Here is a 24,746-nt window from a genome sequence, read left to right on the forward strand (position 1 = left end):
AACCCTCAGGTGGTATTGGGGTCTGAGTATCAGGCTAGTGACGCATGGTTTCACAACTCTAATGTACATGGGGCGAATGTACAGGGCTTAAAGGTCTCAGGCACCATTCCTTATTTCAGGCAAAGAGCACTTTTAAATGAATTCAATACATTGTGCACATTTCCTCCCGGACAACTTTTCAGGCCTCAAATCTTTTCTTGCTTTAAGCCCTGAATTTCAATGATAAAGATTTGTAGAGATATTCTTATGCCTCTCCCTGATTGGGTACAAGACAAACACTCAAACTGATCTAATAAGTACAGCTTCATGGGGCATTTCACCTTTTGGGGCGCATGGGGCCTATAGAGCGTGCACAGTATGTTTTCATCTGGGTAATGTCTTTACAGCAGGAAGTGCCTTTTCCGGGCTTCATGCACTTCTGAGGTGTGTGTTATGCTAGTTGTAGCTAATGTACCCTGGAGGACAAGTGCTATAAAAAACGAAGACAACAAAAGGGTTAAATAATTAATCTTGTAAAGTGCTGGCAAAGTTTCATTATGACAATTGGCTTGTTCACCTTGGTTACCACTACAAACTCCTCGTCCTCATCATGTGCCTGCTTTGTGGAGGTCTGGACTCTACTGACCACTTTCTGGTTATATTTTTAATTTCTTGTTGCTCCTTTTCAGAGTAAACATCTGAAGAGGTTGGGAGGCATTGATGCTGCAGACCATGTACACTGTAAAAAATCCAACTTGCAAATTGTTTACTCACCTTAAGATTATAAGTTGAGTGGGCAAATGTTTGAGCGCAATGTTGAGTTAACTTATAAAAACTATTTAACTGCATGTTTACTACTATTTGTCCAATGAACACAAAAAAATAAGTTGAGAAAACTTAATGTTTTGATTTCTGTGCTGGAACGTTTAACTTCCCACCATCGCGCATGCGCAGTCTGTCTCTATGTACGTTACACGGGGTTTACTCCTTCAACCACGCTATCGAAGGGACTGGATTCATCTCTGAGGTAAGTTTTATTTTGCTTTATGAATGAAAATAAGCTACATTGATTGCAGACATATGTTGGTAAAATATAGTATTATGTTAAAAGATATTTTCTGTGGAGACGATAAGTGTCTATTGTTAGAGATTATCCGCGTAGCACATGGCTAACTTAACTATTGACACCTAGACTAACGTTAAAGTGAGGAAACATGCTTGAATGAGAAAAGACAAGAACGTGCACGAAGTTTAAAATGTTAAGCGCAGTAAGTCGTTAAAAAAGACTCAAATCTGGTGCTTGCGCTGATTGAGACAGAAGAGAGCTGTTTATCTCAGACAGAATGTGAGTGCGAATTCAGTTATCTTTCACGGCTTATTGCTAATTAATAGTGAAATAACGTTACACACAATTATTTAAAAAAAAAACCCACTGTGTGTGTAGTATTCATGTAAATACAGTCGGCTATGTCTTAAGTGAACAAACAATGTTGTAAAATCCAGATGTTTCAGTATTAAATCTGTGCAATAGCTCTTAAAGTGACAGTAGTCTATTCGATTTAAATTCAATTTCAAGTTTATTTGTTATATTGAGAATGAGGAGATGTCGTCACGACACAGCGCCCCGCCCTCAGAGACCGCGTCATCCTCCCCTTTCCGCCATTTTGGGAGGATACCGCCAGCGCCGTTCATTGTTTGTATTGGTAGTAGAGGATGTTGTCGCACTATTTTAGAATGCCTGGAAAACACTGATGTGTAAAAAAACTGCTCCAGTGTCTCACACGATTGTCGTGGAAACCGTAGCAACCATGTGTTACAGTTTTTTCGTATTTTAAATTTTAAAAGTAAAAAAAAAAAAAAATGTTTGGCATTGGTAGTAAGTTTCTCCCTGTAAGGACCCTTTTCTTTTGCCACATTCATCTCCATTTCTTCTTAATTTTCTCGTAATTTCTATTATAATTCCTCGAGCCGTCTTTCCTGCTCCGTCTCTGTATTGCTCTTGCACTGTTGCCCCTGGCAACCGATAGCGTATCCTCCCAAAATGGTGGACGGGCTCAATTCGTCACGTGACCGCAAGCTACCTATGAGTATGTCCTCATTCTCAATAGGCCTATATACAAATGTCAGTGACAATTTGTACATGCTTAGGTTGAGGCTCAGGCATTCTACAGTAGTGCAATATAATTCAATATAATACAATTTAGAGGGGAAAAAATATAGGCCTATATATGCAAAACAAATATTATGTTAAAAATACGCATGTTTGCTTTGTATATTAAATAATGTTTAAAGTGAAAATATGTTATCTGCCGCTGTCAGTGTCCTTCCTGTTAATCAATGAAAGACAAAATCGCTCACTGCTCTTTACTAACTTTTGTATTTTTAAGGAAAAAATGAATTTTTTTTTTTTCACATTTGATTATTCCATTTCTGTAGTATTTTTACTATATGTAAATTAACCTACTGTAACTGTTTTTTTTAGTTTAATATGAATCTTTGTTATGTTGTATTTGTCCCTTTTAGACTAAAGAACATCAGTACAGCAACAAGAACCTCTGATGTGCTAAAACAGTGGCCTTTGTTTTTGAAAGATCAGGTGAGTTTATCATTTTTAGTTAGTAGAACTGAATTAACGTGTAGGCCTACACTTAATTCTTACTGTTTTAACAATGTTTTTTTTTTTTTTTTCAGGGTCTGTGCTGAGTATTACAGGTTTACACAAACTAATCAGAAGAGCACCTTTTTCTCTTAGTTAGATGAATACACATCTAATTGTACAAAACAAGTGGTGGAGCGTATACGATGAGATGAAGATCCTCCTAGACCAACTTAATCATCAGGTAATTATTTTGCATGTGGTCATATCTCTCTGGTTAAAGGCTAAATTTTGCCATCTCCTTTTCAAGGTAATTCCCATGCTTCTCTTTGGATATAACATGCATAGCTTGTTCCATATTTGTTTTCTGTCTTTCAGACACAGAAACTACAATGTACTTGGTCAAAGAAAGGCTACAACTCTCAGAGCTCTACCTTTGTTTATGAGGGAAAAGTCAGGAAACATCCTGAAGACTTGCCTGGTAAGAAGATGTGTGTCACCAGCATATACACTCACACTTGATATAATTTCACCTGTTCACCAGATCCCCATGACGTTGTGCCACGTGTAACTATATTAAAGGAATAGTTCACCCAAAAATGAAAATTAGCCCATGATTTACTCACCCTGAAGTCATTAGGTGTATATGGCATTCTTCTTTCAGACAAATACATTTGGAGTTATATTAAAACGATTCCTGGCTCTTCCAAGCTTTATAAGGGCAGTGATATAGTGGCAGACTTGAGGGTGAGTAAATCATTGGCTAATTTTCATTTTTGGGTAAACTATCCCTTTAATACTGCATGGCATCTAACAGCACAGGTGCAGGAAATTGGGAGATGTATTCTGTTTATCAGTTTTAGTTCTATGGCTGAATTTGAACAAGCTTAAAAACATGACCACCTTTACTTTTCAACTGAAGGTACATGAGCACATGTTTAGGGTCACTCTGTGGTGTAACGTAATTCAAAATAAAAAAAAGTTATGTCAATTTATTTTCTACTGCAGGACACAGAGCCAGAAGACATTCACAAGGGGAGAAGATGAGGATCTTAACTATCGTTGAAGATGATGTTGCAACTGTTCCACTCCAACCCAATTATAAGGTGCCTCTCTGTAGTACTATAAGAGCAGATTGGGCTAGATAATGTGCAAGAACTTTGCCACAGCTGTTACTCTCATCTTTGGCTTGATTTATACCCTCAATGTGAACTGTCCTAAACAATTAAAATACATAAAATACACTTTTGACTAAATTAAAAATTGTTTATTGGTCTTGACTTAAAGTGCTCAGCAAGAGTCCGGTCCTTCAAAAAATTATTGTTCAAGTAGCTGCAATCCATATGGATAATTGTAAGATTGAGCATTTATTTGTTCCAGTTTGTACTCTTATTTAGTGCATAGTCTTTTTATGGCTTCATTTCTTCTCTAGAACATAAAGATATAAATGTAAGCCATGTTTTATATAAATGTAACACATATGATTTAATCCATGTCTTCTGAATACAATCGGATATCAAGATTTAAAAAGAATTGTTAGTTTATTGTTTCTCCCAAAACTGTATTACTTCAGAAAATACAAATTACAGCTGCATGTCTTTGTGTCTTGCACAGAAGAAAATAAGTCCTATGAGTTTGAGACAGAAAAAAGTAAATAATTATGATTTTGGGGTAATATATTCCTTTGAATAAAAAAAGAAAATTCTTGTCATGATGACAGCTAATTGAAATGACATTTTTATTTGCCTTCAACATGCTTCTGAATAAATGTTTTGTTAACATTGACTCACTGTTTTCAGTTTTTGACTTGGGCAAAGTTATTGTAGTTTCCAGTCTTAACATATTATTACTTAGTACCAATTTCCTTTAGGATTTTTTTGTTCACTCAACTTCAGACATTGAGACAATTTTTTTTTAATTGGCTCAACTTAAAAAGGTTTGTTAAAAAATAGTTGCACCTCTCCAGAAAACTAACAATCTTAAGTTAACCCAATAAAAAAAAAATTGTAAGACTTACAACTTAATTTCAGTCAGTCTAACTGTTATTTACAAAAGTTGAGTAAACAAGAAAAAGCTGAAGGAAATTAGTACTAAGATTTTTTTTTGTTGTACTGGCTTAATTTTTTTTACAGTGTAAAGTCAATGGCTGCGTAAGTAACTTTGTTCCTTTTTTGCATTAGTTTATAGTGATGTTCCCTGTCATATACTGTCATGCACTCCCCCCACACACCCACTTACTCGCTTTCTGCTACATTTTCATAATGAACTTGATTGCAATATAATATTCTAATATAAATCTGTTTTACCATGGCAGAACTATGACAAATAAAATGATGGCCATAGTGAGCCTCAGAGGAAGGAGTGGAATGGTTGCCTTCATGAAGACCCGTCTCTACAAGATAATCTGTTGTGAGTTTGCTTTAACATAGTAGTTTTGTAACAATGTTTTAAATAATTGAATATAGTAAGCAGAATAATAATTCATAAGAAAAATCATTTTAGTTGGAGGATTCTACAGAGCATGTTCTAATATTATATATAATACTCCATTCTGGGCTCTAGACTAACTTCTCTACCGGCAGCACTGGTTACTACCAACTGCCTTTTGTTGCTCGCCCAAGCACATGAATATCAATGACTTTGCACGTTGATAAATACTAATTTATATACTTCAAACATTGGCAAAGCCACAAAAGTTGATATTTGAAAAATATTTTAATTTAAGAGGTTAGCGTTTGCTAATACTGATCTGTTTTTTTCCCCTCATCAGACTCTGTCTTGAGCTCATTTGATACAACTACAACAAAAGTAAACGAATACATGGCCAAATACTTGAAATATGCACCAGAGAGGATGGGTGGTGGTGGCAGAAAGAAGTAACTAGAAGGGAAGATTTAACCAGCCGTGTTCAATGTTGCCCAATGGTTGGGCCGTTTTTCTAAAGGTTAAAGTTCGACACGTGTAAAACACATTGTTGTGTGAAATGTTGGCACACTTGCAGCCATGTAATAAAGAATGTTTCTTACGTCAGTGAAATGTCTTTATTAATCTTCTTCCTGGTCTTGCTTTGACCAATTGGCTTCTTTCCTAGCTGACTGTGTGTCCGCAAACTTAGTGTTTATGTATCCATTTCAAGGTGTTTGGTGTTACTGTTGAACACATCATCAATACTTTAGTGAAAACAGTTTAACAAAACAAAACAAACTATTTTGAAAAGCAGGACTTTATAGTGACGTTGAAATTTCAACGTTGATTGGATTTGCAAAATCTAAACTAAAATCAATATTAATTCAATGTTGGCAAATTCACCTATGTTGAGAAACGTGATGTTGAAATGACGTTGCTATTTCAACGTTGATTAGATTTGAAAAATCTAAACAAAATTCAGTGGTTATCCAACACTGGCACCTGACGTTGATTCAACAGTGACTCGACGTTAAAATGCCGTCTATATATATATATATATATGTCTCGTCTTATACCATATGCAGTTTTTGGTTTGCTTTCAAAGAGATTGCCTTTCAGACACCGTGTGTGGTACTACAATCTTGCAACCAATTCCACTCATTTTACAATTATTAAATGACGGGAAAAAAAAATGTTTTTTCAAGAGAATTGTAAAGTATCAGTGGTTAAATACTGACTAATCACAACATGATTCTGCACATGTGGATAGTAAATCTTCGTCAGGTGATATTGATAATGTGCTTGTAAGTGTTTCCAACGCTATTGCCTAATCTAGCTGGATTCAATTTGTCAGTTGTCTAGTAATTTGCTTCAAGAATCAAGACCTGAATGCAGTTTTTGGGGCCTTACCGGAAAATTCTTACAACTAAACGCTAAAAACATTGTGCCCTCTGCTGCCTGATAATGCTGGCGTAATCTTTTCTCTGGCTTGTGAAACTAACTGATCAGTTTGGGTGAATATTTTTAACACAATTTAAATCTTTAAATTCTGTAAACACTTGATTTCTCTGGAGGCCTGTAGAAAGTTTGTGCACCTCAAATTTGGGTTGTTTTCGGCTGCTGTGAACGGTTTGCGTGCTTTATCAATTTATTAATCTCAAATCGTTTACATATCCCTTTATGCTGAATTCCTGCAACTCAGTTAACCAAAAATAACCAGTTCTGGGAGCGTTGCTGACATGTTTAAAAAAAGGTGCTATGTTTTAGCAAACAAGACAGTGATTCAGGTAAGATAAAGTTAGATTTGGTGATGTAGGCCTACACACCCAACTCGGAAACCAAAAAAAAAAAAAAAAAAAGAAAGCTGTCACTTTCTGTCAGGTTCTCTCGTATTGCGTAAGTTAGCTTACGCTATGGGAAAGTTGTCTTTTCTCGAGATCTGAAGCCAAAAAATTATCCTTAATTTTGTATTTATTGTCAACGCAGTGCAGCAGCCGGCAGACCATGGCAGGCTACATAAGCGTGCTCACTGGCTGTCCAGCGGCAACTGCTGCAACCTACCAGTGAGCCCTGTGTGACGTCGCGCCCTCCACACCCCTCTAACCGTCAGGATGGGTGTGGCTAGCGTGTATATAAGGAAGGGCTCACAGGCTGAAAATCTGATTTTCTTGTCTTCAGCGAAAATTTATCAAAATGCCTCGTTTTTCCTGCGGCTCGTGCCGCTTCCCGCTCAGCAACGGAGACCGCCACCTCATCTGCGCTCTCTGCCTGGGCCGCGAGCACGCCGCTACCGCACTCTCTACGGGCGGCTGCCCCGAGTGCGAAAAACTTTCAATGTCGACCCTGCGGGCTCGACTTGAAGTTTTCGACCAAGCTGTCGCTTCGCCTGTCTCTGCCGGGCCGCGCAGAAAGAAGCGCCGCTCGCAGAGACCACCGGAGACTGATGTGGCACCGAAGAGCTCGCCGGAACCTTTCCCTCGAGCTTCTCCCTCGCCCTCTCCGCCCCCCCTCCCGGCCGCCCAGCCGCCGGCTCAATCTGCCCGCGCCGCCGCCGCGTCAGGGGATGAAGCGGATGAGGTAGACGAGGATGCCGCCGCTGACAGTGTTCCATCCTGGCGTCTGACAGCGAGGTGTGGTCTACCGCCTCCTCGTCAATCCAGGATTCCGGCCGCACTCGAGCAGGCGAGGACGCGGAGCTTTTGCGCCTCCTCACCAAGGCCGTTGACCAGCTGGGCCTCGAGTGGTCTCCTCTTAGGAGCCAGCGCCGAACAGACTCGATGGCTGTTTCCTTCATCGCCGCTGCCGAACACCAGCATCCAGGACTGCACCTTTCCTGCCTGAGCTCCACAGCGAGCTTTCTAAATCGTGGAATGCACCATTCTCCGCGAGAGTCTCTTCCCATACCTCATCGACGCTCTCAGGGCCGGCCCGCGGAATAGGCAAATGCTAGGGGCGCCAGAATGAGTGAACGAGTGAATTTTTATTTTACTTTTTTTTTTTTTTTTTTTTTAATAATACTATTTTAAAACCATTAATTCGAAATACTACCAAATAAAGCAAAAAAAGTCCGGCTCATCAATCTTCCCCCGCCCATCGAGTGCTTGAAGTGCGTCAGAAACAGAGCGCGCGCGCGATCAGTTGTTGGTAATTTGTTGTGTAGCGTGCGCGACGCCGCATCCAATGTAGACAGCACTGCTTTTGTTAACACACGGGCCTGGCAGGTCGCGCCAGTTCTAGACACGGTGAAAGTTTCCTGATTGTGACGGATGGCCAAATTTACATGACGCATTATAAATGAGCATAGTCTGCGATAGATACAGTGCCAAAAAGAAGAGAAGAGGATAAAGACAGAGGTAAAGTGATGTAGTGAAGGAACAGTTTATCTAATTGCATAGGAGTAAGATACTATAATTTCATGGCAGTTATTTTTTACCTTAAACTTAATGTTAGCACTAGCAGTTGTTCTGAGTTCTCCAGAGGCCCCAGACTGTGTGATTTTGTAACAATCATGTCAGTTTTAAGACGCATTTTTTATTATCACTTTTTTATTAATGTTTTACTCTAAAGTTGTGCAGTTTTGGGGGGATACAGTACAGGCCAAAAGTTTGGAAACATTACTTTTCCTTGCTTAATAAAAGTATTGATTTATTTAAAAAAAAAAAAAGAAAAAAAAAACGACTGACCCCAAATTACTGACCAGTAGTGTATATTGTTGTTACAAAAGATTTCTATTTTTAAAACATTTATTTTATTTTATTTTTTACTATTTATTTATCAAAGTATCCTAAAAAAGTATCACAGGTTATGAAAAAAATATTAAGCAGCAGAACTGTTTCCAACTTTGATAATGAATCATCATATTAGAATGATTTCTAAAGGATCATGTGATAGACCGGATGTCACATGTGACACTGAAGACTGGAGTGATGATGCTGAAAATTCAGCTTTGCATCACAGAAATAAATGATAATTTAAAGTATAATAAATTGAAAACCAATTATTTTAAATTGTAATAATATATCAAATCAAATCAAATCAAGTATATTTGTATAGCGCTTTTCACAATACAGATTGTATCAAAGCAGCTTCACAGTATTAAAATAAAATAATACAACAGAGTTTGTTTCTAGTGGAATTTATTGATTGATAGAATAAAATTAAATATCCCCAAAATATCCCCAACTGAGCAAGCCAAAGGCAACAGTGGCAAGGAACCGAAAAAACTCCATCAAGCAGCCTAATGGTGTCCTAAAACTCCATCAGGTGACCTAATGGAGAAAAAAAAAAAAAAACCTTGGGAGAACCCAGGCTCAGTCGGGGGCCAGTTCTCCTCTGGCATTTTTGAACTAGAGGCCGGATTGTAGTTTGAAACTGTGAGATTAACAATATTATATGAATGCCTGGCCGAAAAGATGCGTCTTTAATCTAGTTTTAAACTGGGAGAGTGAGTCCGAGCAACGAACAGTATCAGGAAGGCTATTCCAGAGTTTTGGAGCCAAATGTGAAAATGCTCTCCCTCCTTTGGTTGATCTGGATATCCTAGGTATGACCAAAAGCCTTGAATTTATTGATCTTAAAGAGCGCGATGGATTATAGGGTGATAGAAGATCCGCTAAATAGACTGGAGCTAAGCCGTTTAGGGCTTTATAAGTCAGTAGCAATACCTTATAATTAATACGGAACTTTATAGGTAGCCAATGTAGTGATGATAAAATCGGTGTTATATGATCATATTTTCTTGATCTAGTAAGAACTCTAGCGGCTGCATTTTGGACTAACTGTAGCTTGTTTATTGAGGATGCAGGACAACCGGCTAATAAAGCATTACAGTAATCTAGTCTCGAGGTCATGAATGCATGAACTAACTTTTCTGCATCAGAAACTGATAGCATATTACGTAGCTTAGCAATGTTTCTAAGGTGGAAAAAGGCTGTTTTTGTAACATACGAAATATGATTTTCAAAAGACAGGTTACAATCGAGTATAACACCCAGGTCTTTTACTGTAGAGGATAAAGTAACAGGACATCCTACGATGTCAAAGTTGTATTGTGAGAGGTTCTGTGGGCGTTTTTTTGAACCGATAAGTATTACCTCTGTCTTGTCTGGATTTAATAATAGAAAATTACGCGTCATCCAATCTTTTATATCTTTAACACACTCTGTCAATTTGGATAATTTAGCGTTTTCATCCGGCCGTGATGAAATATATATTTGAGTGTCATCAGCATAACAATGGAAACTAATTCCATGTTTCCTTATAATATTTCCAAGTGGCAGCATATATATTGAGAATAACAGAGGGCCCAACACAGATCCCTGCGGCACTCCATAGTTTACTGGAGTTATGATCGATTTTTCTCCATTTAAATAGACAAAATGGTAGCGGTCTGATAAGTATGATCTAAACCAGCTTAATGCTTGTCCTTGAACACCAGTATAATTTTGTAGTCGATCTAAGAGTATTGTATGATCTATAGTATCGAACGCAGCACTTAGATCAAGTAAAACTAGTATTGAGATGCAGCCTTGGTCAGAAGCTAAAAGTAAATCATTTGTGATTTTAACGAGCGCAGTTTCAGTGCTATGATGCGGCCTGAATCCTGACTGAAACTTTTCATAGATATCATTTTCTTGCAAGAAAGAGCCCAGTTGAGTGGACACAACTTTTTCTAGTATTTTATGGCGCGTTTCCACCGAGCGGTACGGTACGGTACGGGTCGGTACCCTTTTATTTGCGTTTCCACTGCCAAAAGTTGAGAATGGTACCAAAAAGCCGAACCGTACCGTACCACTTTTTGGGTACCCTTCCGTTGGGGTACCTAGCACAGTGGTACGGTACTAAAAGGTGGAGCTAGACTCACTGCAGGACGTTGATTGGTTGACAGAGAATCGTCACTTGCGCGTGCTACGAGGGGAATGACAACATAAGAAGCGCCATTTTTTTATATACAGTTTAATATAATATACTGTTACTGTGTCACGAAATGTAATTTTAAGAGTTTTTCAGGCGAGAATGTAGTTGTTTAAAGCTCTAATCTGTGGTTTATTTATAAAGATGATTTGTTTTTCCCCGGTTGTGAGATCCATGCGATCAGCGGGCGCTCGGCGCTCATGTTTCCCGGCTGGATGAGCCTTTCCTCGGCTAAGTTAGTTCTTCTGACGTTCGCCGATGACTCCGACGGTAGTGGTTAAACATGAGATATAATTCGTCTTGTGCAGACCTAACGGGCGATCTTTGGTCTCGTGAATATATAATTCGTTCCCTGTCAATCGTTTTGACTGAGGGCTAAGTTTAGTTTCATATTATAGGCTATTTGTATTTAACTTTACTGTTGTAATGTTAGACTAGCGCAGCATTTGGACATTTGACTGAATTGTTTGCTTTATTTCTTATTGTATAGCTTCTTGTACCTTTTACTTAAACTTTTATATTGGCTATTATTGATAAAACTGAAATTTTACAAAAAGAAATATGGTTTCTTGTCATTTTCTTATTACAAGATTATCACTGATGTTTATTGCAACATTTGTACAAATGCATATATTGCCTGTAATGTGTAATTTTTTTTATTATTTAAACGAAAAGAGGTAACGTTAGGGTTGTGTTTTAAATCGTTTTGTTATAAATAGAATAACGTATAACGTGCAGTGAATAATCAATATGCGTTGCGCATGAACCACATTTGTGTCCCTATAATGTTTAATTTATTTAAATGAAAACGAAAAGAGGCAGAGTAGTGTTTTATAACATATTTCGTTTTATTGTTGCTTAAATTTGTACATACAGAGTAACAGAGATAACCGGAGTAGCAGAGCGAGCTGAGTGACGCTTTTAAGAACGCGCTGTACCATGTGCATGTAGGAGTGAGTCGCACATGGCAAGTACAAACTTTGCGTACTTAATATTGAGAAAAGCCTAATGTCGGCGCTTGTCTTCTTGTGACAAACATGTCGAGGAGCAAGAACAAGATCTGCTGTATGTCATCCATTGTAGTTTACTATGTTCTTCTTCGCGCGAAAATTACGTCGATCGAAACACCACGCCTATCAAGTAAGGGTACTGTTGGCAGTGGAAACGCTAGCCAGATCATGGTTAACAGACCCGAACCGTACTGTACCGTACCGTACTGTACTGCTCAGTGGAAACGAGCCATTAGACATAAAAGGTAGATTTGAAATGGGTCTATAATTTGCTAGATTATGCGGGTCTAATTGTGGTTTCTTAATGAGAGGTTTTATCACTGCCAGTTTAAATGTTCTTGGAACATGACCTAAAGATAAAGACGAGTTAATAATATTGAGGAGAGGCTCTTCCACTACAGGTAACACTTCCTTCAGTAGTTTAGTTGGTATAGGATCTAATAAACATGTTGTTGTTTTAGATGAAGTGATAAGTTTATTTAACTCTTTTTGTTCTATAGTTGTAAAGCACTGTAATTGTTCTTGCGGGGGGAAAATTGAGGCTGAATTATAAGGTGCGATTGAGGATTGAACGTTTACAATTGTGGTTCTGATGTTTTCTATTTTCTCAGTGAAGAAGTTCATGAAATCATTACTACTAAACTGTAACGGGATATTTTGTTCGGGTGACGTCTGTTTATTTGTTAGTCTAGCCACGGTGTTAAATAAAAACCTAGGATTGTTTTGGTTGTTTTCTATTAGTTTGCGGAGGTGCTCAGCCCTGGCTGCTTTTAGGGCCTTTTTATAACGTGACATACTGTCTTTCCACGCGATTCTAAAGACATCTAAATTAGTTTGTTTCCATTTACGCTCTAAATTACGGGTTTCTCTCTTTAGAACATGCGTAGTATTATTGTACCATGGTGCTTTAATTTTCTCTGTGACCTTTTTTAATCTAACGGGTGCAACAACATCCAATGTTCTAGAGAGAATGGTGCTCATAGTGCTAGTTAGTTCTTCTAGTTCATCTGTTTGTTTGGGTTCAGGCAGCAGCTGAGACAGATCAGACAAGCAACTCGAGAAATTATCTATGGTGGATGGAAGGATTGTTCTGCCTGGTCGAAAACGCGGCGCAGCATGACATATTACAGCAGTACGTAATATGCAAGTTACCAAGTAATGGTCAGTGACATCATCACTTTGTGGAATGATATCTATATCGGTTGGATCGGTTCCATATGATATAATTAAATCGAGTGTGTGATTAAGACGATGAGTTGGTCCGGTGACGTTTTGTTTGACCCCAAAGGAATTTAATAAATCTATAAACGCAGCCCCTAACGCATCATTTGGATTATCTACGTGTATGTTAAAATATCCAACAATTAATGCTTTATCTACATTGACCAATAGATCTGAGAGAAAATCTGCAAACTCTTTTAGGAAATCAGCGTAAGGCCCAGGTGGTCTATATACGGTAGCCAAGGCTAGAGATAATATGGATTTTTTTCTAACATCTAAGAGCGTAACATTTAGTACAAGTATTTCAAACGAAATAAACTTATAACCCGTTTTCTGAGTAACATTGAGAATATCTCTATAGACCGCTGCAACACCGCCGCCACGACCAATCAGACGGGGTTCGTGCTTATAGGAGTATCCTGATGGAGTAGACTCATTTAGACCGAAATAATCATTAGGTTTAAGCCAAGTTTCAGTAAGGCAAAGTACATCGAAGCTATTATCCGTGACTATTTCATTTACAATAACTGCCTTAGGTGTGAGTGATCTAATGTTTAGAAGACCTAGCTTTAGAAATTGTTTTTGGTTACTAATAGCAACATTTTCTGGTTTAATAACAATTAGATTTTTTCTAGATCCTGCAGTAGATTTATTATTTGATCTCACTAAACGAGGAATAGACACAGTTTCTATGCAATGTTCTACACTATTTATATCAGTTAATTTGGTGCAGCAGAGACTATGATTTGAACTTTTGGTTACTAGTCAAAAGGTATTTAACATTTTGGAGATGTTATCTGACAGAAGATCCGATCCGAATCTGCTTGGGTGTAAGCCATCAGCACGGTAAAGCCTAGGACGCTCCCAAAACAGATTCCAATTATTTACAAAGAGCAGTTTCTGCTCATTGCACCATGACATTAACCATTCATTTAGCGCGAATAATCTACTAAACTTTTCATGACCTAGTCGGTACGTGGGAAGCGGTCCTGACACAATGATCGTTATATCAGGCGATGTGCTGCGTACCGTATCGATCAGATTCCTGAAGTCTTTCTTCAGAACCTCTGTCTGTCGCAGCCTGATGTCGTTCACTCCCGCGTGCAGGACCACAGTTCCGACGCGCTCGTTCAGAATCTCGGGAACGTGAGCAGCGATTTCAGAAACACGAGCACCAGGAAAGCAGTGACTATGCACCTTACTTTTATTTAACGTAGCTTGTACGTGTCGAACGATGGAATCACCGATGATCACAGCATCGCGTTCTGTTTCGCGAAGAGGGGAGAAGCGGTTTTGTGTGGATATCTCGAAAACCGGGAGGGTCGGAGAGAGTTTTCTTGGTCTAGACCTGACTCGCGTCTTCCGCTGCGGAAATATCCAGGCTTCGTGGTGGCATGTTGGAGCCGGCGTAAACGAAACCATAGCTGATCGCGGCCTCGACGCTCGTGACCGATGCTGAGTAACGCACGGAGTAGACGAGGTCGGAGTCAGCGGGTTAGTAACGTTGATCACTGATTTGTGTGCATCGGCGCGTGATGTTTCAAGAGCTAACCGCCGGTCTATCAGCTCGGCTTTTCTCACTAAAAGGTCGTGGATCTGTTTCTCAACAGCTTCCAGCTCAGACTGCAACGCGTGTAGCTCAAATGTGTCCTCACCTGCACCAAAAGGTAGACTACTTACATCTGATATATTCGCCATTTTAACAGATGGACAGTAAGTTAAGTTAGCAACGACGCTACCAGTGATGCTATCAATATTAATACTAATTTATGACTGAAGTCTTGGATATAATCCGTCTTTTTAGTGGTACAGGTGTAGAGTAGACGCACGATAGGCGAAAAAATGTTTGTTTGTAAGTGAGTGTGGAGAAGACGCGTTCAGCCGTGATCCACGGACGTAACCTATAAGAGTATCCAGCGTTGGATCACTAGGCTTGAGACGCGTCTGCTCAACAGTCCGCGTTGTAACTATGAGGTGAGGAAAAATAGAAAATGTTCGTTGTAAGTGAGTTTAAAGAGAAATCAAGAATTATAAATCAATCGATGGAGCTCCAAAGACAACAACGCGTTCAGACGCGACGCATGCGCATTCGAAACAGGAAGTCTATATGAGTCTATATCAAGGGTGCAGGGATTTGTATTATTTTGAAGGTACCCCCGGACGCCGCCATTGGCTAACGGAACCCCACCTGCAGTTAGCATCCCATTGACTCCCATTCATTTTGGCGTCACTTTGACAGCGAATAACTTCACATCTGAGGCGTTTAAAGACTCCATTTGTCCATTATTTATTTCTAAAGAAACACGACAATGTATAAAATGCTCCATTACCTTGTAGCTTATGTTATGGCCCTGTAGAAGCAGTTTTTGTAAAAGTAGGCTAACGATTGCGTCACAGCCACGCGACTCTCTGTCGCACAGTAAGAAATTACCGTATGGACCGGAGGAGAAGCTCGCGCGCAATCGGGAGGACCTGGAGGCAAAATGACAAAGTAATTAATCAGAACACATACTAAAAGTTTTTCCTGCTCCTCGCTCATGGACAGCTCCTACTCACGCTCTCCGTCTCTGCAAGTTTCGGAAGGGAATGATTCAGATTTCTCTTGGCACAGCTACTAGAAGACAGACGGTTTGCTCACGTCACATCTACGTCGTCAAGCTCAGCTTGAGTCTGCGCAGTACGCTGGACCCCCAGGAAGTAAGAGTTTCTAATGGGCTTCACTTTGTCTCTGTTGAATCCAATGGGGTCGCTGTGTCCATTTCTTTTACTGTCTATGGTCTATATATATCTCAATATATCTATATATATATATCTCAATATATCTATTGAGTCTATATATATCTCAATATATCACAATATTACTTTTTTTCTGTATTTTTGATCAAATAAATGCAGGCTTGATGAGCAGAAGAAATTTCTTTCAAAAACATAAAAAATAGTAATGTTTCCAAACTTTTGGCCTGTACTGTATATGGCATTTTTTTAATTTATTTGCCAAAATTAGTAATGATATTTATTTGCAGGTTTATTCAAAATAGCAAAGTTCACATTAAATCTGTATTGTAAAACGTGCTATAAAAGATAATTGGGACTTGACTTGAATGCTATGTAATGCTCTTGGTATTTGTGTTTAGGCTGTAATGTGTTTGTGTGTGTGTGTGTATGTATGTATGTATATGTATGTATATATGTGTATGTATATATATCTAAATCATGAACACAATGACAGGGTGAAATGGGCTGTGATGTATGGGGCACCAGGTAAAATCTTGCCTAGGGCAGCAAATTGGTCAGGGCCGGCCCTGGACGCTCTCACAGGTTGACGGCGCCGCTGAGATGCTATTCCCCCCGTGGAAGAGGCGGTTGCAGCGCACCTTTGCCCGCCTTCTGGATTGCGCTCAAAGGCTGCCCTCCCGTCAAAGGCTTGCAGGACCACATCAGCCCTCGTCGGCCGCACTTTCTCCGCCGCCGGACAGGCTGCATCTGCCCTTCACTCGATGCCCGTGCTGCAGATTCTCCAAGCCGATCTTCTCCGCGATCTGGACGAGAGAGGCTCGGAGTCTGCTTCCATCACGGATTTACGCAGCGCGACGGATCTCTCTCTTCGTGCCACGAAATCCGCTGCCCAGGCCCTAAGAAGGTGTATGGCCTCTCTGACTGTTACAGAGAGGCATCTCTGGTTAACACTCGCCGACATGAGGGAGTCCGAGCGCGCAGTGTTTCTCAACGCCCCTCTCTCTGTGTAGTGAATGTGCCCACTTTTCTGTGTTCACCCCTGCACACAAGCACTATAAATCCCGTATCTCTCACAGAACCCACTCTCATTAAGCGGGCAAAAGCCGCTCGAGTGTTAGAAGTAGGTCACGTGTCCACCCCCCTGTGCCCACACCTACTCACTGCCTGCTCTGTTACACGGCCTCTCACTACCGGGCATGTTTCAAATGTAAGTCCTGTGCCCGCCCTCGAGCGCTCACACATACTAACAAACATTTCGCCCCCGACGCCGCCCTTGCGCGTCGCGCCTCACACTATATGTTCCCCGTCCAAAGCCACCGGGACACTGTGTGTAAAACGGCCAGCCATCGCTGTATGCGAGCTGGTATGTATGCGCTGCGCCTGCGCCTCCGTACCAAGCTCTCGAGCCCGCGATACGCGGCAATCAGAGCCCGGAGGCCATTCTGCCCCTAGCTGCATACGCGAAAGCTCTCAAACCAATTTTGGATCTGAGATATTTGAACAAAGCTCTTATGAAAAGACCGTTCAAAATGCTCACAACCAGGCAGATCCTCGCGCAGATTCGCCCGAGGGACTGGTTTATCTCCCTCGATCTGAAAGACGCTTACTTTCAGATCCAGATAATACCCCGTCACAGGCCATTCTTGAGATTCGCCTTCGACGGTCAGGTATATCAGTACACCGTCCTGCCGTTCGGCCTGTCTTTAGCACCCCGTACATTCACAAAGTGCATGGACACGGCTCTCGCTCCCCTGAGAGATCAGGGAATGCGAATTTTGAACTATTTGGACGATCGGCTGATTCTAGCACAGTCAGAGGAAGAGCTTATCGCTCACAGAACAGTGCTTCTCAGCCACCTGGAAAGCCTGGGTCTCATGGTCAACTGGACCAAGAGCTCATTACTGCCCAGTCAGTCAACCTCTTTTCTGGGTTTGGATCTGGACTCTGAGGCAATGACGGCCCGCCTGTCGACGGCACCTCTCAAGACTTTTCAGAGGATGCTGGGTTGTATGGCTTCAGCTGCAGCAGTGCTTCAGCTGGCTCTACTGCGTATGCGCCCGTTGCAACGCTGGTTGAATGCCCGAGTGCCTCACAGAGCCTGGGCTTCCGGCGGCTTTCGAATCAGAGTGACTCAGAGCTGCGTTTCAGCACTGAAGCCCTGGTTAGCGGCCGACTGGTACCAGCGGGGAGTGACAATGGGAGCCGTCTCGCACCGCAAAGTTATCTCGACGGACGCATCCAATTTAGGTTGGGGCGCTCTTTTCGAGGGCAAACCGGTCTTTGGCCTGTGGTCAGACCAGGCATATAGGGATAATAAGCTATTCATTGTGGAGAGTGCATGGTGAAGTGAACGTCCTACTTTAGAAAAAAAACTTATCTTCGGATCGGAGATGCGTCCATTGTTCAAATTTTCCACAATCAAATAGGACACTAATACGCATGTGCACAGCAAAAATCACAACTTGTGCTTGCTGCGAACGCAAGTTATTTAAGGTGTCTCAACTGTACCTATGTCTCAACTGTACACATACCCTACATTCCTACCATTCAGACTGTTTCTAGCTCCACGCATTTTACGAAATGAGTAGATGCAGCTCTCTTCCCTCTGAGACAGAGGGTAGTTCGCATCCTGAATTACCTCGATGATTGGTTGCTCTTAGCCCAAATGAAGGAGGAACTGTGTGCTCATCATCTCCTTTGTTTGCCTTCATGTATTTAATCCCCCTGTTTGAGTCTGAGATTTTCATGGTTGTGTCTCAATGATTCATGTTCCTGAATCCTAACATTAATTTTAGTGTTTCTAATGGGGTTGAATGATCTGTAAACAAATATAAGTATTTACAATGTAAAAAAAAAAAATTAATTAGCCTCTATAGCACAAAAAAAGCGCTCTCTCTAAATATATATCTATTCGTTAGATAAATTATTCAAATATTATTATGGAAAAGGGGAAGGTGGGAATATGGCTTAGCTTCAAGTAGCCTATACACTCTCAGAAATAAAGGTACAGAAAAGTAAAAAAAAAAGGTACAAATGCTCGTCGCTGGGGCAGTACTCCCAAGGGGAACAAACTTGTACCATATTAATGGGTACAAAGAAGTACCCCTTCAGTTTGTGCGAGGGGGTGGCTTACCAATATACATTCCTACAATTCAGACTGTTTCTAGCTCCACGCACCTTTACGAAATGAGTAGATGCAGCTCTCTTCCCTCTGAGACAGAGGATAGTTTGCATCCTGAATTGCCTCGATGATTGGTTGCTCTTAGCCCAAACGAAGGAGGAACTGTGTGCTCATCATCTCCTTTGTTTGCCCTCATGTATTTAATCCCCCTGCTTGAGTCTGAGATTTTCATGGTTGTGTCTCAATGATTCATGTTCCTGAATCCTAACATTAATTTTAGTGCTTCTAATGGGGTTGAATGATCTGTAAACAAATATAAGTATTTACAATGTAAAAACAAATATTAATTAGCCTCTATAGCACAAAAAACGCTCTCTCTCTAAATATATATCTATTCGTTAGATAAATTATTAAAATATTATTATGGAAAAGGGGAAGGTGGGAATGGCTTAGCTTCAAGTAGCCTATAGCATTGAAGAGCTGGGCTGTCCTCAGTGCAAATGCAAGCTGGGCGCATCTCATTCTGCACAGTCATTGCTTCTTCACCGCTGCATCGTCATTTATTTGGACTCCAGACATATCTGTAGGGGAATAATGTAACGTTTTAAAAGTGGCACGCAATTACAGGTTTTGTTTGCAGATATTAACAATTATAAATGTGCGTGTAAGTGTTAGCGACGTGTATTTAGCGAATTTTGCCTATAAGTGCTTTAATCAGTGGCAGCTGGTGAAAAATATCTTAGGTGGGGTTGTGCCTTATTCAGTCAGTTTCAATAGTTTGGTAATCGTGGGAGCCAGGTCTTTTACGGGGCCATAACGTAAGATAAAAGGTAATGGAGTATTTTATACATTTTCGTGTTTCTTTAGAAATAAATAATGGACAAATGGAGTCTTTAAACGCCTCAGATGTAAAGTTATTCGCTGTCAAAGTGACACCAAAATGAATGGGAGTCAATGGAATGCTAACAGCAGGTGGGGGTCCGCTAATCAATGGCGGCGTCCGGGAAAGCTTCAATGTTTTCCGAAACACTGCCCCCCTGGGTGAAGCAATGGGCTGCATGGTCTCAGTGGTTCAGGAAGCCTCATTTTGCCATCACTACAGATAGGTGCTTCATATCCCTCACTTCTGCCCATGCTGGATCTGTCCATGTTGTTTTAAAAAGTAAGAATGGAAAGCAAAATAAGGCATTAGCATGAGTGCATGACCGTATCCAGCTAGCCAGACCTTTCTAGTGTACCAGCTCCGAGAGAAGCCTCGCAGGCTCATGCACACTGCTTCCCTTTATCGCTAGCCTGCTGTCTGAGGCCCTGTCCCAAATGGCACACTCCGGACTTGTGGACTTCCTCAGAGTCCACACTTTGGTGACGTCATGTAGTGCAGACCTATAGGGCCCTTGGCTCGAGTCCACGAGAGAGGTATTTTTGGGACAGACTCGATTGTCACGCCGGAAATAACGGTCTGGTTGTTGTTGGACAGGAGAAATCACATTTTTGTCTTATCTCCATGTCAACTACACAGCCTACTTTTACAGTTATATATTTTGATATTGTGTATGCCACTTGGGCATTAGACAATAGATACATCATGCTTATTTGAATGATGTATACAGTTGTACATAATAATACATAATGTTCCATTTGAACTAATAAGCCTACAATTTCACATAATGAAAATTTGCATGCGTTTCAGATGAATTTACAGGTTTCAATATTCATACTATGTTTACATATGACTCATTAAAGCCCTGACATTCGGTTCTATTTATTTGATGAATCATAATGCGATAGTATTATTCAACGCGCTATTATTATGTTTGAGACATGCAACCACTGGTCGATGACCATAATGTTTGTATAAACTGTAGGTAACAACTGGTAAAATGTACATCTAGTTCATAAAATGTACATCTCCTCCCATCCGTTGTCTGATTGGCCTTTCGCAAGGATTCCTGGGTAGTTAAAGTTTGTGGAGTCTGCATCCATGCAGGCTTCGCAGAAGACCGCTTTAAGGGTACAAAGGGGGCGCTGCTGAGCACACTTCAGAGCATTAAAATGCTGAATGGGACGGACTCGTAGACTCAGCGAGAACACGCAATTTAAGTCCACGAGACCGAAAGTCCAAATGTGCACCATTTGGGACAGGGCCAAATGGCCTGATAGAGAAGGGCGCCCATGGGAATCACCCATAGCTGACTAGATTTGAGCTCACTGATTGGCTACAGATTGTCAAACATTTATTTCTTAAATCAGCAATTGGCTAAGCTGCTCCACAGACCCGCCTCTCTGGGGCGCCCCAGAGCTGATGAGACGCGCAGCAGGTTGAGGAGACGTGTAGAAAAAGCAGCATTTTTAATTTCTATCATATTTTTCACATATACTGGGAGGGTGCATTTATTATCTCAAACACACAAATACTGCCAATTTGTTTACATGATGTATGTATTTACTTAATTACTTATTTATTGCTTGTGTATTGCAGCATGGATCTGGACGGGAAGGATAACTCTGGGAGTTGGAAGGGGTGATTTCTGCCTTCTCACACCGCGACACAGGTTCATGGATCTGAGTGTCGCGATTTTGGTTTCATATCACATATCGTTACAGCCCTAGTATTAGTATTTGGTATTCAGTTGTAGGCACAAGCCAACAGTTTGGTGACGCCGTCTGAGCCTTACGTCATAGTTTTTAATTAGTCGCGGTAATCCCGTATACCGCGGTAAAATAGGGAGGAAGTTTGACGGTATCAAAATTTGGATACCGCCCAACTCTAATCTGAAAGTGGTCAATCCCTCTGCAGATGACATTTCCTTGCATTGTGGCACTCCAATTGGGACTTTTCATTCCATTTCTGAGGGTGATCAGGACGGATTTGTGATAATGGATAAAAGTGTGAATAATGTGAGCGTTCAAAATGTTTTTGGGGCCAGTCAAATGTCAATGCCCGAGTCACCAGTATTGCCTGATCTCTCTAACACTGAGTTATCTGTGACACAGCACAAGAGTCTAACAGATTTGCTAACCTCTTTCTCTGATGTTTTCAGTCAGCATGCTCAGGACTATGGTAGAACCAGCTTGGTGACCCACAAAATCAGGACCATAGATGACACTCCCATTTCTCAGCGAGCATACAGGACTTCTCCTGCTCTCAAGGCAGAAATTCACAGTCAGGTAGAGAAACTCAAAGCACAAGACATAGTAGAGGATAGTGATAGTCCTTGGTCAAGCCCAGTAGTGATGGTGCGGAAAAAAGACAATACTTACCGATTCTGCGTCGACTATCGCAAATTGAACTCTGTAACCATTACTGATGCACACCCGTTGCCTCGGGTGGACGATAGTCTTGATGCGTTGTCAGGGTCTCAGTATTTTTCTACCATGGACAGTGTCTTCGGGTTGTTGGCAGGTAGAATTAGATCCAGAGGACAGGAAGAAGACAGCCTTTACCACTAGAGATGGGCTATATCATTTTAAGGTGATGCCTATGGGCCTTAAAAATAGTCCACCAACATTCCAAAGCTATGACGCGGTTCGGCGGCAACCAGCGGCAACCAATCAGAATGTAGAAGTCCTCCGCCTGAGAGGATACAAGAGAACACAATCCTGTAAACTTTGGTTCCGACCACATTAGTTCCTAAGCAAAATGGAGGAAAAATTAATAATTTCTGTTGCGGGTTTCCCGTTATTGTATGACTTATCATCCATAGTGTTGTCAGTTTGATTAGAAAAAGCCGCGCAACACTATTTATAGGCAACATTTTCGCGCTAGAACTTCTTTGAACTAAAAACGCTTGTTTTTTCAGTGGGAATGCAATTCATTTGCTCAAAATAATAATGATTTTGACCAATTGCAGCTACGGTTTTTATGGCCCCTTTAAATAAAGTTTTTAAAAAAATCACGCATTCTAATCTACGTCAGAGCGTCCCCGAATCTTTCTACGACGTCGGTGGCAGGGCGGCGAGAGCTAATTTTGCCGCTCTCGCCGGTGGCGGTGTGAACGTACAGTAAGAAGTGTCATTTTCGTAAGGCATCTGTAACATACATGGCTCATGTTGTCTCAAAGGATGGTTTGGCTCATAGCCAGAAAGTAAGAGATTGGCCAACACCTAAATCGGCTACTGAGGTACGAGCATTTTTGGGCTTGTGTAGTTATTATAGGCGCTTTGTGCAAAACTATGCTTTTAAGGCTCTGCCCTTGCACAGACTAACCCACAAAGATGTTCGATTTGAGTGGACAGATGATTGTTCAGCAGCCTTTCTACAACTGAAAGAAGCTCTGACATCATCACCTATCATGGCATTCCCTAACTTTGATCAGCCATTTACACTGAGTACAGATGCGTCTAATACAGCGGTTGGTTCGGTCCTGTCTCAAATCCAAGATGGCAAAGAGCGGGTTGTTGCATACACTAGTCATGTACTTACCTCGACAGAAAGAAAATGGTCTACTTATGACAAAGAGCTGTGGGCTATAATCTGGGCCTTCAGGCATTTTCGTCACTACTTGAGTAACTGCCCTTTTACAATTGTCACGATCACAAACCTCTCGTTGGCTTGAGGAAACTAAACTTTGACATTTATCCCACAGGACGTAGAGGTCGGTGGGCTATGGAGCTTGATCCATATGAATGGGTGATTGTTCTCAAAGACGGCAAGCGGCATACTAATGCAGATGCCATGTCTCGAATTCCTGTAGATTCATCTACGACTCCGAAACCCTTCACACAGTCTGTACCCATTCAAACAGATGACTTACCTCTCACTTCTCGGACTGCTGTTTTTGTGAGTGCCAAAAGTATAGAAAGTCAGCCTAATGGGGAGTCACAAGTTTGTCTGACCGAATGTGAAATTGTGGACAGTCCTTCTGAGTCAGTTGAAAATGTGTTGTGTATGTCTTTCGGTGATGAGGGAAAAGACATTGCATACTATCAGAAAACAGATCCTCTGCTTTCACAGGTCTATAATTGGGTTGAAAATCAAAAAAGACCTAATCTTAGGCAGGTAAAAGGGAAATTGAGACAGCTTTGGTGGCAAGTTCCACGTATGGTGTTGAAGGGTGGAGTGCTGTGCCGTATGGCCTATAGTGGTCCAGGTAAACCTCAAAATTATCAGGTGGTCATTCCTTATGTTCTCATTAAGGACACTTTATATTATTTGCACGGTGACCCCTGTGCTGGACATTACAGTGCTGAACGTACACTTAAAAGAGCTCAGAGTTTGTGTTTTTGGCCAGGAATGAGAAGTGTCATTGAACATCATTGTGAATCATGTGAAGCTTGTGAGTCTCGGAAAAAGCCTGTTCCTCAGCGAAGGGCACCACTCCAGTCTATTAGGGCTATGAGACCTTTTCAGTTGGTATGTACTGATATCACAGAACTCCGTTACGTCCGGTGGTAATAGGTATGTGTTGGTAGAGCAAGATCATTTCACTAAATATTAGGGGTGCACCGATCCGATATTAGGATCGGATATCGGCCGCGATACTGATAAAATAGCTGGATCGGGGATCGGAAAAAATAACAGATCCACGGGCCGATCCAGGTTTTTTTTTTTTTTTGTCGTCGCAGCAGAACCTACGTCATTCAGCTTCACGTGTGTCGCATGCTAGAAGCAACATGGAGCGAGCCAGAGGCCGTTTCTCAATACCAAGTACGCAAACTTCGGACTTGCGTCCGTCCTTGGTAGTTCGGACTTGCCAAGTTCGACTTTGGAGAACGAACTCCCGAGGACGAGAGGATGCGAGTCCGGTTATTCTGCAAATGGAAC

General features: G+C 41.1%; 1 protein-coding gene across 2 annotated transcripts; it reads left to right on the plus strand.

Annotated features, from left to right (window-relative positions):
• Positions 1–963: 963 nt before the first annotated feature.
• On the plus strand, positions 964–4,360 carry LOC311065902 (uncharacterized protein). Of its 2 annotated transcripts, XM_084086748.1 has the most exons (6): positions 964–1,006; positions 2,503–2,575; positions 2,671–2,819; positions 2,954–3,056; positions 3,240–3,322; positions 3,584–4,360. In XM_084086748.1, exons 3-6 carry the CDS (start codon positions 2,736–2,738, stop codon positions 3,620–3,622), a joined length of 309 nt encoding a protein of 102 aa, XP_083942874.1. In that variant the 5' UTR covers positions 964–1,006; positions 2,503–2,575; positions 2,671–2,735; the 3' UTR covers positions 3,623–4,360. The 2 variants fall into 2 exon arrangements, 1 of the variants encoding a protein (XP_083942874.1); XR_014602992.1 differs by lacking the exon at positions 3,240–3,322.
• Positions 4,361–24,746: the final 20,386 nt, after the last annotated feature.

Source organism: Abramis brama, assembly GCF_963993115.1.
Source record: "Abramis brama genome assembly, chromosome: 16".
Taxonomy (NCBI): domain Eukaryota; kingdom Metazoa; phylum Chordata; class Actinopteri; order Cypriniformes; family Leuciscidae; genus Abramis; species Abramis brama.

What these genes read in the sequence shown, in the direction of transcription:
- LOC311065902 (XM_084086748.1), top strand. Translation starts at nt 2,736, where the DNA reads ATGAATACACATCTAATTGTACAAAACAAGTGGTGGAGCGTATACGAT. An exon ending in ACATCCTGAAGACTTGCCTG is followed by an intron (nt 3,057 to 3,239) that starts GTAAGAAGATGT and finishes TTCTTCTTTCAG; the next exon opens with ACAAATACATTTGGAGTTAT. An exon ending in ATATAGTGGCAGACTTGAGG is followed by an intron (nt 3,323 to 3,583) that starts GTGAGTAAATCA and finishes TTTCTACTGCAG; the next exon opens with GACACAGAGCCAGAAGACAT.